The sequence below is a fragment of the Enhydra lutris genome, unplaced genomic scaffold (assembly GCF_002288905.1).
Source record: "Enhydra lutris kenyoni isolate GAN:26980312 unplaced genomic scaffold, ASM228890v2 scaffoldscaffold51, whole genome shotgun sequence".
Lineage (NCBI taxonomy): Eukaryota > Metazoa > Chordata > Mammalia > Carnivora > Mustelidae > Enhydra > Enhydra lutris.
The window spans coordinates 9,724,468-9,738,111 of NW_019154135.1; the positions used below are offsets into that span (position 1 = coordinate 9,724,468).

The 13,644-nt window shown below is 47.9% G+C and overlaps 1 protein-coding gene across 2 annotated transcripts in view; it reads left to right on the top strand.

Annotated features, from left to right (window-relative positions):
- The window catches only part of LOC111157052 (growth factor receptor bound protein 10), a 170,519-nt gene that overhangs the window by 72,057 nt on the left and 84,818 nt on the right, over positions 1-13,644 (top strand). For both annotated transcript variants that reach the window (XM_022518264.1, XM_022518265.1), the window contains one exon: positions 5,292-5,382. In XM_022518264.1, the coding sequence (XP_022373972.1) occupies positions 5,292-5,382 (91 nt within the window). The remainder of the gene's footprint in view (positions 1-5,291; positions 5,383-13,644) is intronic.

The window sequence follows — 13,644 nt, forward strand, 5'->3', positions numbered from 1 at the left end:
GAGGTGCTCAGACAAGCCCAGCAGGCCTGGGAGTCTGCATTCCTCCGCAGTTCCTCCCGGAGAGGCCTGCTGGGTCTGACCTTGCGTCGACACCCGCTGCCCTGACGGTTCCCACCTGGCTCGAGACACCTTGTCCTTGTGATCCTTGAGCCCTCGGGGTCTTTGTTAGGCGACTGAGGGTGGGTCAGCACCAGCCTCCGTGGGTGGGCAGGGATCTCACTCAGCACGTCCAGTGGGAGCGGTCTGGAGGGGGCGGAGAAGCCGTTGGGTTGGTACCCCAGCCTGGGGCCAGCAAGAGGCCAGAGGGAGCTAGGTGGGAGGGGGCACTCAGGTAAGCCCCAGAAGTGTGACTCAAGACGGAAGTTTCTAGAGGACAGCACTGCCCAGCTGGAGGCTCCATCCCAGTCCCCTCCCTGTGCCCCACCACCAAGTCCTGTGGGAGCTCTAGGACCAGCCCGCTGACCCAGGCTGCCCCTGCAGGGTCTTCCCCCCAGGCCCTGCATGGGGCCCCGGGCATCTTGAAGATGGACGCTCGAAGTGCTGGTTCCTGGCCCTAAGGGGAGGCTCACTAACCTGGAACAGGACACCCACCAGACAAGCAAAAATGAGCCCCGGGAGACCAGGCCGGCACAGGGACGGGCTTGTTGCTCCTGTCCCAGTTTACGTGACCCTGAGCCTGGCCAGGTGCCAGTGTTTGCCTTTGAAGAGTTTGTGCCTGACCTTCCCCTGCAGCCATGGTTCGCTTCTCCCGGGCTGGCTTTATGTTACAGACTAGCAGTTTCCTACTGTTGCGTCTTTTCTCGCTTACCAGGATAATAGGATTCTTGTCTGAAGCATCTGCCTGTTGAATTTTATATATATATATAAATTATATTCATATATAGTATAAATTATATATATATAATTATATATAAAATATATTCATATATAATATAAATTATATATATATAATTATATATAAAATATATAATTATATATATGTGTGTATATATGTTTTTTTTTTCTTTTTTTCTCTTTGACTTGGGAGTCTTATGTACAAACACACGAGCCCCGCGTCGGGATTTTGTTCTTGCCACTGCTCTTTGTCCTGCAAACCTGTCCGATTTGAGTGGTCTTTTCGGTACAGAGCTGCCAGATAAAGTATAGGGTCCCCAGTTAAATTCAGAGAACTCACAGGAATGTTTGTTAGGGCAAGCCCCATGCAGTGCCCAGGACTGACTGACCCCTTGTGTATCTGAAACCCCAGTTTTCGCGGGACAGCCTGCATTTGCATTTGCTAAATCTGGTGACAGGGTTGCCCAAGTCAGGTTTGGAAGGTCTTCTCTTCTAAATCGATGTCTCCGTGGGGTCAGGTCTGCTTGCCACTGATGAGAGGGGTGCTTAGGGACAGTGGTGTGTGGAGGAGAAGACCAGGACTCCGACCCGGACTTGAGTCTGAGCAGGAGACACCCGGGGTCTTGTTTGTCCCCAGAGGGACAGGCTGGGGGTGAGGCCTGGGTCACAGGGAGGCTGGACCGTTGGTTTATATTCTCCTGAGCTCCGTGCCATCTGATTTCAGTCAGATGGTCCACAACCAACATCCAGATTTGTAATGGGTAGTAATTGCTCATTTATATGTAAGCAAATACACCAGAAGAGAAGCTTTAATAATTTAAGCAAACCTTGAAACAATTCGAGAAGAAGAAGATCCAAGCAAAGGAAGCGAGAGGGGAAGTAGGCACCAACGAAAACGTGTCTGAGCCGTGAGGATGGAGAGTGTGGCTGTGGCTCCGGGATGGGCAGGTCTGTGGGACCCATGCACGAGTGTGGCCACGACTCAGACATGTGTGTGTATAGAGATTATGAGGTGGGATGGAGGTGACCTTCCGGCTTAGGCAGAAAGGGCAGAGTGAACCGGGGGCCGGTTTATGGTGTCACCTCTTCCTGTCCACCGGTAAAAATGTCAGTGAGATGAGCGAGGAATATGTCAAGAGAGACCAGAATAAAACTTACACAGACTCTCTCCAGTGTCCTTGACGAGGTCAGGTGTGTTCAGGGTGGGGAGGCTGGGGACTGATTCCCTTGAGAGGGGACAGAGGCAGTCACCAGCTTGCCTCGACGAACCGAGAAGAAGAGTTCCGTGGACTTGCCTACATTGAATTACACTTCGGAGAATAAAAAATTCAGTTAAGTCTGCAAACAGACAGGCTGGGAAAGCATCTGCAACAGACAAGAGCAGCTGTTTCTTACACGTGAGGGGCTCATCCTGGAGGAATAATGAGGCGTAAACCAGGGTTGCCAGTGGGCAGGGGATGCGCACGTCCTTAGGCTGGATCCTTGCCCAGCCCCGGGCCCTGGGTTTGTACTTGGTGCTGTAAATAAAGCCTCCAGCAGTTCTGGGTGGCAGGGGTGGGGCGGGGGTTGTCACTGAACCCATTTTACAGATGAGCTGGTTGAGTCAGACTCCAGAGAATTGGCCCCCAGGGGCTCATCTCCGGAGGAGTGGGTGGGCTTGGCTGAATGGAAAGGCCGGCTGCCCTCAGGCGCTAGTGCAGCGAACTCATCAGAGAGGGAGTCCAGAAGGAGAAGGACAAAGGGCTGAGAAGCTCTGGAAAATGGTCAACTTCAGTATTTAAGACCTGCGCTGAAAACCACAGGCCGAGGCCACGGTTTACCTCTGGGATTGGCAAGAAGAAATTCCAGAAAGATCACCAGTCTCGGTCTTTGCAGAGATTATGAAACAGGCGGTTCTCCTCTGTTTTGGGTGGAAGGGTAAACTGCATGAATAAGATTTTGACAGTATGTATCTCGACTCAAAAAAAAAAAAAAAAAAAACCAAAAATACGGGTGAAACCTTTGGACTAGTGGCTTAACTTCCAGGGATCCAGTGGAAATAAGTGGAAACGAGGGCAGGATTTTGTGCACAGAGGTGTTGATGGGAAACTTGCAAGTGGCTACAAGTGTGTACCAGAGTAGTTTAGAATCTGAAGAAAATATTTACTGAGGTTTTAACATAGTATCTTGTCATGTTTGTGGGGGAGGGAGAGAGGCAGGACACAGGATCGTTCACACAGTGTGATTTCCACCGGGTCTAGAGGTGCTGAGCCCCCGGGGGAGCTGTCAGTTACCCTGCCTACTGTCGGGATTCAGGCGCATTTTTATAATACTTCTGCTCTGTTCCAAAAATTGACCTGCTTGTTTGAAAATTTAGAAAAGAAATAAGAAAAATATTTATCCCAGACGGTAAAGAGCCAGTATGGTGGAGGAACGTGGGCTGTGGAATTGCAGAAACCGGGTGGGATGACCTCAGTGGGGGGGCTGGGCTGCAGTTGGGGGTCTGGGAGGTACCCTGTCGTGCTCTGACCTTGACTGCCCAGCTCTGTCCTCTGCACCGTGGCAGGGCTCCTGCTGGGTTTGCTCTTGCCTCCGGACTCTGTCTTGAAAACCAGCTCCTCTCCTCTTTCCCAACCAGAACCTTCCATTCTTCACCAACCACCTGCTCACCGGGAGGGCATGGGCTCAGGAAGTTGTGCTGCCCGGCCACCCAGTGGAGTGGTCCAGGGCTTGGAAGCACGGATGGAGGTGCTTCGTTGCCATGGGAAATTTCAGAAAGATAGGCTAAAATTCCGTAATATGTGCCATTTGATTATGAATCCTTTTTTTTTTTTTTAAATCAGGATCGCTTGTAAAGCCCGTGCGATCCAAATGTAACATATACATTTTCCATAAGTAATTCAAATAGTGCACGTAGACGAACCACGTTTGTGCTTTTTTCTTGTCTCTGGAAAAACAGACCAAAAACCAACAGGGTATCTCATCTGCAGGTGAAAGTAGAGGGGTTCACTTGAATTTTTTTCTTTAAGCTTTTCTTTATCTAGATTCTCTTAGTTAGTGATTTATGATTAAATTTATGGTTAAAAAACAGAAAGAAAGCTTTTTTTTTTTTTTTTTTTTTTTTTTTTTGGAGAGAGACCAGCAGTGAAGACATGCTCTCAGGCTTGGATCATTTTCCCCAGATTTTCTGGGGGAAGGTATGGCTATGGCTGGGCCTTCCCAGGCACCGAGCTCCCTACTTCTGAGTGGTAGATACTGGTGAGCTGACCCTTCTGGTCTCTCTCCCTAGTGCTCCCCACTCTGCCTCCCCAGCTCTAGCGAGTAGACCCCGCGCAGTGTGGACCAGACCACGTGTGTGTGCACATGGGTTAGCTTTCACACAGCGGAGGGATAGAGTATCATCCCCCTGTTTCTGTACCCCCAGGCTAAGGCTCTGGATGGAGAACCGTTCACTGGGGAGCATTCATGTGACTTGTCAAAATGAATGAGCTTTTCTTGAGTTTCGTGGGCAGCATGAGTGGGAAGGCACGTGGGCTCTGAACCCCACCATCTGGGTTCTAATGCCGGCAGAGGGCAGTCAGGTGGACATAACCTTCCTGTCCCGGAGTGTCCCCAGCTATGAAGTGGGAGTCCAGCTCTGCCCAGTAAACTCTGCGCACACATTTGCTGCTGTTGGCATAGGTAGAGGTAAAGTTGCTGAGTTGGCTGCTCTTTGTGCCGATGGTAGATCTTCCCCTGCAGACGCAGTTGTAAGACCTAATTATGGAGGTAATCCAGGTGCAGTGTAAAAAATCTCAGAATTTCTTAAATCTGAAAGAGGAGTTTAACCTCTTTCCACCCCACGTTAATTCCTGCTAGTGTTCGGTGTGTCCCTATGAAAAGGCCCATTTTCTTTTCCCACGTTTAACCTTTTATTGGGTTGATTATAATCTCATGAAGATGCTTTTTCCTAGAGTTGTGCGGTTAATTGTAACATTGCTGTTTTAACTTTTGCCTAAAATTTTTGTCCTCATCCTGACGTCTGGGGAAAAAAAAAAACCACGGAGCCCTTCTTCTCTGTAGAGCCGGCCAATTATAAGCAGTCCCTGGATGTTTCCGTTCCAGATAACAGACCGCCTAGGGCTTGATTACCAGTAATTGTTGCAGAAAATGCATGTGCTCCGTGGAATGCTAATGATTTATATTCGGTGCTCGAATCCAGCAGCTGACAATAATTCTTTTTGAATTGCTATTCAGGCAAAGCAATTTAAGCCTGAGACCTAGGGTAACTTGTCTTCTGACGCCTTTGCTAAATGGTGGCACCTTTCCACCATTAGCTTCCCTTTTACGGTGTATTTTAAACAACCAACCTTTAAAAACCAAGAAAGTGAATGAGTCTAAATAAGAAACTGAGGAAGAAGGACTGCAGGGGAGGGCGGGTGTGGACAAGTGTGAAATACTCCTTTTGACCAAAGCCTTTGTGTTCCCCTCTTCCCCAGGACCAGGTGGAGCAGACGCCCCCTCTCAGTCCACGAGATCTGGCGGGACCGGGCTTCCCAGCACCGTCGGACCGGCTCACGAATCACCAGGGTAAGGAATGACAAAGACAGGATGCCACGGGTGCCATCAGCCCCAGCGGCAGCTTTGCCCCTGTGCTAGGACTCCGTATTCTGCGAAATTGTTCTGGGCACTCACACGAGAAAAATTCTGACCTTGGCTCTTTTCTGCTTTAAAGAAAACAAATTCTAGAACAGAAAAAAAAAAAAAAAAAAAACTTGGCTGCGATATCCTGATATACAGGTATCCCTCCTTTTCCAAAGTTTGTTTCATGCTCCTTGACTTTCACGGAAGACCTACCTCAGTACCTGTGTTTGCTCGCTTAGAGAAATCCAAAGAGGATTTCTGCTTTCAGAAACAAAGATGCAGCACTGCTTTCAGGACACCAGGGTGGCTCAGTCGGTTAAGCGTCTGCCTTCCGCTCAGGTCATGATCCCAGGGTCCCGGGATCGAGGCCCGCATCAGGCTCCCTGCTGGGCAGGGAGTCTGCTTCTTCCTCTGTCTGCAGTCCCTCCTCCTTGTGCGCTCTCTCTCTCTCTGACAAATAAATAAATAAAATATTAAAAACAAGAAAGACAGGAAGACCCAGCATTGCTCTCACAGGGGGCCATTCTAAAGGCAGCGGGCACTGAGCAGGACGGCGGCCCTGCCAAGCGCCTTCCCTGCAGCCACACTCAGCATCCAGCTGTCACGGCTTTGAGCTGGGAGCATCTGCCCTTTATCTCCGTGTATTTTGTTCATCCTCGAGCAAGATCTGTCTTTATCGGTATCGGAGGAAGTGGAGACAGGTGGTTTCGGCTCTTGGAACGCTCACCCAATTTGCCCTATGCATGAAGGGTAATCGCTTCTTTGTCTTCCTTTATTTCGGCTTAGGAAAAGTTTCATAGGAGCACTGAGTTCTGAGTAGTGACGAGGAACCAAATGCAGTTACGCAGAACCCCGAGGCCGGTTCCACACGAGTTGTCTCAGGACGCGGCACGGAGGGAACCCAGCGTCACCCCTCAGGGCCCCTGCACCGTGCAGCCCCTCCATTTGGCTTCTGGGTGTTGCCCTCCGGCTGGTGTTGTGTGTCTGCACACTTGGTGATCCTCCGGCTTGCTGTGATGACTTTTACTCCCATTCTGTTCACTTCTGATGGGAGCAGCACAGGAAAGCAAGGATGGGGGTTAAAAGCAAATTAGGTCTGGGGTGTCTGGGGGACTCAGTCATTTAAGCATCTGCCTTCGGCTCAGGTCATGATCCCAGCATCCTGGGATCAAGCCCCGTTTGGGGCTCCCTGCTCACGGGGGAGCCTGCTTCTCCCTCTGTGTGCACTCTCTCTTGAATAAATAAAATCTTAAAAAAACAAAACAAAACAGAAAACAAAAGCAAATGAGGTCTAAAGGTGCACGCTTTGATACAGGGGAGAAGGGGCAGCCCAGGAAAGGAAACGGTATGACTGGGGAAGGGCTCCGGAAAAATGCCCACAGCTCATGGTGTGGATTACAGGAAGGGTTAAGTACAATACAGGGTAGGCTTTAGAGCTGGGAGGCATTAGAATAATCAGATTCTTAAAATGGCTTAATCTGAAAGAGGTTGAAATTTAGCAAAAATAAGAGCTGGGAGCTTCCCGTGACGTCCCAGAGCTGTTTTCTCATGTGAGATGCCGTGTCAAGCAGTCGGGATTTTCCGTGTTGAGTCATCTTTGAGGACACTTGGCAACAAGAAAGAACACTGATTCGTTAATACAGATTTCGATACTTAGGGACGTTTTAATTGATGACATTTCACTGCTTACTAGTGGTCTCATTTAGACTGAAATAATCAAAATCCGGGTAGTAATATTCGTATAAAAATCTATGTTGATGCCTTAATCAAAAAGTTGGGAAAAAATCATACTGAAAGAGTTCGTTAAAGTTTAGAGCTCGGGGTGCCTGGGTGGCTCAGTGGGTTAAGCATCTGCCTTCGGCCCGGGTCATAGTCTCAGGGTCCTGGGATCGAGCCCCGCATCGGCCTCCTTGCTCAGCAGGGAGTTAACTTCTCTCTCTCCTTCTGCGGCTCCCCCCACTCATGCTCTCTCTCTCTGTGTGTCAAGTAAATAAATAAAATCTTGAAAAAAATAAAATAAAGCATAAACCTTTTCTAAGGTTTAAAACTAAGCATCCCATGGATGTCACAGCTGCTTGGTTAGTGGCCATGAGGGTTGAGCACAGAAGATGGAGTGGGCTTCATGCAGAGCAGAGCGGGTTCCCTTCCTTGCTCCAGAGTTACACCCCGGCCTCTGAAACTGAGCGTCAGACACATCCCAGCACTTGAAGCAGGGCCAAAGGGAACCAACGAATGTGCCTCCACCCGTGACCTTGGACGCCTTTCCCTCCAGTCCTCAGTAACTCTGCCCCCCATTGCATGTAAAACAGGGAAATCATAAGGACTCACTCAGGCTGGACCACAGGCCAGATATTTTTAGAGAATGAGCAGTGCCCATGCTTATTTCCGCTGGGCTGTAGAAGCCCCCAGCAGCGGAGGGCAGTTCAGACCGGGGCCTGGGCAGTGTTCCGAGAGACAGCAGCGGTGCCGAGCGCCCTGCTCCGTCCCCCCACAGGGAGGGGTGGGAGGAAAACAGAGCATAAGCCACCCCCAACGAGTCTGCAAACTGAATTCCTTAAACACTGAGAAGAAGTACAACCACCACAATCAGCAGACCGCCGCTTTCCAGATGCAGTGAAGGTGGGTCTGACCATGGCTTTGAAGGGAGCGTGTGTGTGCTGCGCGGGGAGGTGATCGAACGTGTCATGTCATAACGGACACACCGAAGCACAGTGGGGTGACGGGAACAGCTAGAAGGGAGAGTCCATGTGTTAGAAGTGAATGGCAGAGTTCCTGGCATTTTCAAAGTGCTGGATTCAGTCCAAGGAGAATTCATTTCAGGGTTCACCTACCTCCAGCACAGATGGACCTGGGAAAACCTGAGTGGGCCCTTGGACACACACACTTACATGTCCCGGAGTATGCAGGTGGGAGGGAGAGGGGGATCCAAAGAGAGGCTGGTGGGAATTGGGAGAACGGGACAGGCAGTCCCCAGAGCAGGCTCAAAGAACCAAGAGGAAAAGGGAAGATTGATCCACATTGGGAAGCATCTGGCAAGGTTCCAGAAAGCAGAAGGCAAAGAAAAGGTCTTCGGGGAGAACGCAGACTTCCCAGCGCCTGGACGGCCATCGGATTGGCAGCCCGCACAGAATCAACAAGTGCCAGAGGAGAGCCTGGGTGATTTCAGAGCCGTGAGGTGAAAGGGACCATCCATATGGGAGTTCACACCAACACGTACTGAAAGCAAAGGAAAGCTTTTTCAGGTGAAGATTGAGAAGATTTGTGACTGGCAATCGTCTCTGATTCATTCAGCGTTGTCCTTTAGAAAGATGATCGTGAGCGCCTTGCAAGGCGCAGAGTATGGGACATAGCAATGCGCAGAGAAAGGGACGCCATGTCACAGGGTCAGTTCCATATGGACTGTTCAACTAAGGTTAAGCAGAACTTCGGTAATTAGACACCCCAAGTGTGTATGTGTGTCTTTTGAGGTTTGCTCTCTGTGTGGTTATATCATGGTATCATTTGAGGGTTTGCTCCGTGAGCAGTTATATAATAAGACCTCCGTTGGGAGAAGTAGAACATAGAACGATTTGAGATTGTGTTAGAAAAAATATACTTACTTATGTATTTTAAAGACTGTATGTACTTGAGAGAGAGAGTTGGGGGGTGGGAGCAGAGGGAGAGAGAATCTCAAGTGCGGAGCCCGACATGGGGCTTGAACTCCCGACCCTGAGATCATGACCTGAGCCGAACCCAAGAGTCATATTCTCAACCATCGGGACCACCCAGGCGCCCCCTTAGTTAACCCCTCAGTTATGTATTTTAAAATCTTAGTTGCAACTGAAGTATCGACTGTAGTTATTGAAACAATATGTGTATATAGTTTCTAATCTAGCAGAAAAAGATATGAGGGGATCTATATTTAACAAAAACAATCAACATCAATAGAAAAGGAAGAAAAGCGAGATGTGAAAAATAAAAAGGATGTCAAGCAGAAAGTTCAGAATATGATTGTCGGAGTAATTCTAAGCATTTCTGTAACAGTATTAACAGTCCCAGATTCGTAGAAATATACAGAACCGTGCTCCCAACAGACTGTTGATTCTTTTCTAAAATCTGTGTAGCTTTTTAAAAAGTTGACCACATATGGGAAACTGCACTAAATTTTATTTTATATCTTAATTTATTTTTTTGCATTAAATGTTAAGCAATCTATTTCATGCAGGCCACGTTCTTTGGCCCAGTGTGATTAAATCGGAAATCAAGAGAAAAAGTTCAAAAGGTAAACATGTAAACGTGTGTGGAAACTTTAAAAAAACACCGTTTCCCCACTCGTGGATTACAGAGGAAGTCACCATGAAAGTACCAGTCATTCAGAATTGAGTGAAATACGAGTGTACTGCAGGTAGAAAATTGTATTAAGGTATTTGGAACTCCATTTCTAATCTTGGCAGAAAAATGGAAATTAGGAGCATGACATATCAAGAGTGCTAAGGAACATAGAGGAAGTATTTACAAAAACGGAGATCAGAAATTATGGGAATGATGAGGAAATATCAAAAGGGGGAGCAAAACCAAAAGCCAGTCTTTTGTAAAATCTACCAAAACCGCAAGCCTCTGTCACAGACACTCAGGAGGAAGATGGGCGCACAGGGAAACCACGTGGAGAGCACGTCGGGGAGTTCAAACAACAACCGCAAGAAAACCATGAGCATCCTTGTGAATGTGAAAATAGGAAGGAAATGGATAACTGACTGCAAAAGCATAAAAACAAAATGGCCAGGGTGCCTGGGTGACCCCGTCAGTGAAACGTCTGCTGTCGGCTCAGGTCATGATCCCGGGGTCCTGGATCGAGCCCCTTGTCGGGCTCCCTGCTCAGTGCGAAACCAGCTTCTTCCTCTCCCTCTGCCTTCCGCTCTGCCTCCTTGTCCTCTCTTTCTCTTTGTCAAATAAATAAAACCATGAGAGACCGTGGACTCTGAGAAACAGACTGAGGGTTTTGGAGGGGAGAGAGGGGTGGGGGGATGCGTGAGCCTAGTGGTGGGTATTAAGGAGGGCACGGATTGCACGGAGCACTGGGTGTGGTGCGTAAACGATGAATCTGGGAACTCTGCATCAAAAATTAATGATGTACTTTATGGTGACTAACATAACACAATAAATAAATAAATAAATAAATAAATAAATAAATAAAATCTTAAAAACAACAACAGCAAAAAACCAAAATGGCACACCCAACGCTGACAGGCATGTTGGAGCCACAGAAACTCTTATTCGCTGTCCGTGGGAATGCAGAATGGCACAGAGGCTTAGGACGTCGGTTTGGTAGTTTCTTAGAAAACTAAGCTTATTCTTACCATACGGTCCAAGCAGTTGCGCACCTTGGTATTTACCCAGAAGAGTTGAAAAATGTACGTCCACACAGAAGCCTACATAGGGGTGTGCATGGCTTTACTCATAATTGCCAGAAAGCTTGGAAGGCACCATAATGTCCTTCATTAGATGAATGGATGAACAAGTCGGTCCGTCCAGACAGTGCAGTATTACTCAGTGCTATGAAGAAAGGAGCTATCAGTCACAGAAAGACAGGGAGGAAGCTGGGGTGCGTATTCCTGTGTGGAAGGAGCTGGTGTGGCCAGTGGACATGCGGTAGGATTCCAAGTCTGTGACGTTCTGGAAAAGGAAAAGCTGTGGAGACAGTCGGGAGACCAGTGGTTGCCAGGCTGGTGGTGGGAAAACACGGCCAGGCAGAGCCGAGAGGAGTTAGAGCAGTGGCGGTACTGTGTGTGATGTCATAAGGATGGATATATTTGTCCAAACCCATGGAACGTTCAACACCAACAGTGTTGACCCTGAGGTCAGCTGTGGACTTTGGCTGGTTATGATGTGTCAGCAGAGGGTCCTCTGTGGTAAAAAACAAACAAACAAACAAACAGCCATCCATTCTGGTAAGTGAAGTTGATCATGGGTGAGGCCATGCTTGTAGGAGGGCAGTGGGTTTGTGGGACATCCCCTTACCGTCCTCTGAATTTTGTCATAAACCTAAGACTGCTCCAAACAAATTCTTATTAACAAAACAAACAACAACAAAAGGCCCTGACCTCATTAGAAATAAAAGCTATCATGGAGATTACCTAAGGAAACCAAAACTGCTTTGCCAGTACAGTGCTTCTGGAATGTTTTGTGACATGACAGAATGGATAGCTCTGTGAGTGGTGTGGACAGCACTCAGAAGTTTCAGGTACAGAATTTGGAAGAAATAAGAAGAAAGAGGAAAGCAAAATGAACCATAATTTGACTCTTGGCAAAATACAAAATCTTAATAAAGAATTAACTCCGGCAGAACGGAGTCTGTATTCAGTACCATTGCCTCAAGAGTGCTTGGGGTTTTGCATTGAGTGTCACAAAACCTTGAAGGAGCAAATCATTGCTCTCTTTCCATGAGCTGTTGGAGAGGTAGGGAGCAGACCCTCCATTTGTCTTACAGTGCTCTGTAGCTCTGCTGGAGACGGACAGCACAAGAAGTCCACATATGGGCTGGGCGTATTTTACATTATCATACAACCCTGAAAACATTAGTCAGATTTACCCGTTTGCCTTAAACATCAAACAAATGTTATAACCAGGTTGGGTTTATTATAATCGTGGAAGGATGTTTTACCAATGTTAGATGGAGAAGACCTTGACACATTCAAAGATTTAAGGGGGAAAAGTGGTATCTTACCAGTGACCATAAGAATATATACAATTCTGAACTCCTATAATACAGAAGAGGTGATGAGAGCAAAACCCTAAGCCAGTACTTTAGGGAAACTCTGCAACCTGTCCCAAGCTTACAGCATCCATCATACACACCGGAGTAATATTAGTCGTGTCTGTGAAAAACATGGAATCACACCCAAGTGCCTGCTGTCACTAGAGGTCTTAGCCAGTGCAACAAGATGGTAAACAGAGAAACAGAAATGCAGACACCAAAGTAGAGTGATGAAATCTGTGCCTGTTTGCAAAGCACCCAGACAGGAAGTCTACACTGACTTACAGATTTTTAAACTGAGTGAGTTCTTCAAGCTGGCAGATACAATGTAATATTGACAGATAAAATGTAACAATCGGAGACAATCAGGAAGAGGAATGTAAAAAGAAATCCCACTGACAGCAGTCACAGAACCAGAAGGGAGCTAGGAGGACATGAACCTTGATGACCTTGTAAGTTGCTGCTGAAGGACATAGACAAGATGTAAACAGTCGAGCGCTCCCCCGTGATCTCGGATCCGAAGCCTTCACTAGCGAAGACGCCACATGTTATCAAATGGGTCTTTAAATTTAGCGCACATGGGGCCATGTTTTGCAGAGTTTTGGTATGACTTGTCAGATGGCTTCTAACTTGATTTATTCCTAAGACCTCTCTCCACCCAGTGTGGGGCTTGAACCCACAACCCTGAGATCAAGAGTTTCGTGCTCCACAGACTGAGCCAGCCCGGCGCCCCAGATAGCTCATAACTTAAATGTGGATGAGTGATAACAAGGCTTCTTTAGGACCCATCGCAATTGGGAAAGCGTGTTAGTGCTTCAAGGACGCGTAGCCCTAAGGACCAGAGTAGATGTGTCATAAAGAGCACCGTGCATTTTTGGAAACTTGGTGCAGCTCAGGGAAGTCCCAGCAGAGCAGAAAGGACCTATGGGCCCGGGTGGAGGGGGAGGTGGATCCCTGCCCCCATCCTGTCCTTCATCATCAATTTCAGGCTAATTCAGTCACTACAAGTAGAAAAGAGCATTTTTTAAAAAACATAGTCTCGTAAGAATGAGTTGTGAGAATCTTTATACCCTCAGGCCAAGAAAGCATTTCCTAGTAAGACTCAGCACCGCTGTAAAGGAACAGTGATGTTTGAGCATACGACAGATACACATCTGCGTAGGGAGCAGCATTTCAAACACTGACTGGCCCACTCCAGCCTGGAAAAAATTACTGCAGTGCAATTAACACGTAGACTGTTAGTAGCCTCAGTTTATTTTTAAAACCCTCTGAATAAGAGAGATGATCAGATAGGAAACCTGGCAAAAGGCACGCACAGGAAAGCGTGCTGTGTGCGTTTGGACCACAGATACTCGTGGCAGGTGGGAAATGTGGCGCTAGAGCCGGACCAGGCCGTGGCCGAGGCTCCAGGTCTGGGGTTGGGGTAGGAAGGCACAGCTCCCTCTGTCAGGTGTGTCCAAATCCCCCCTGCTCTC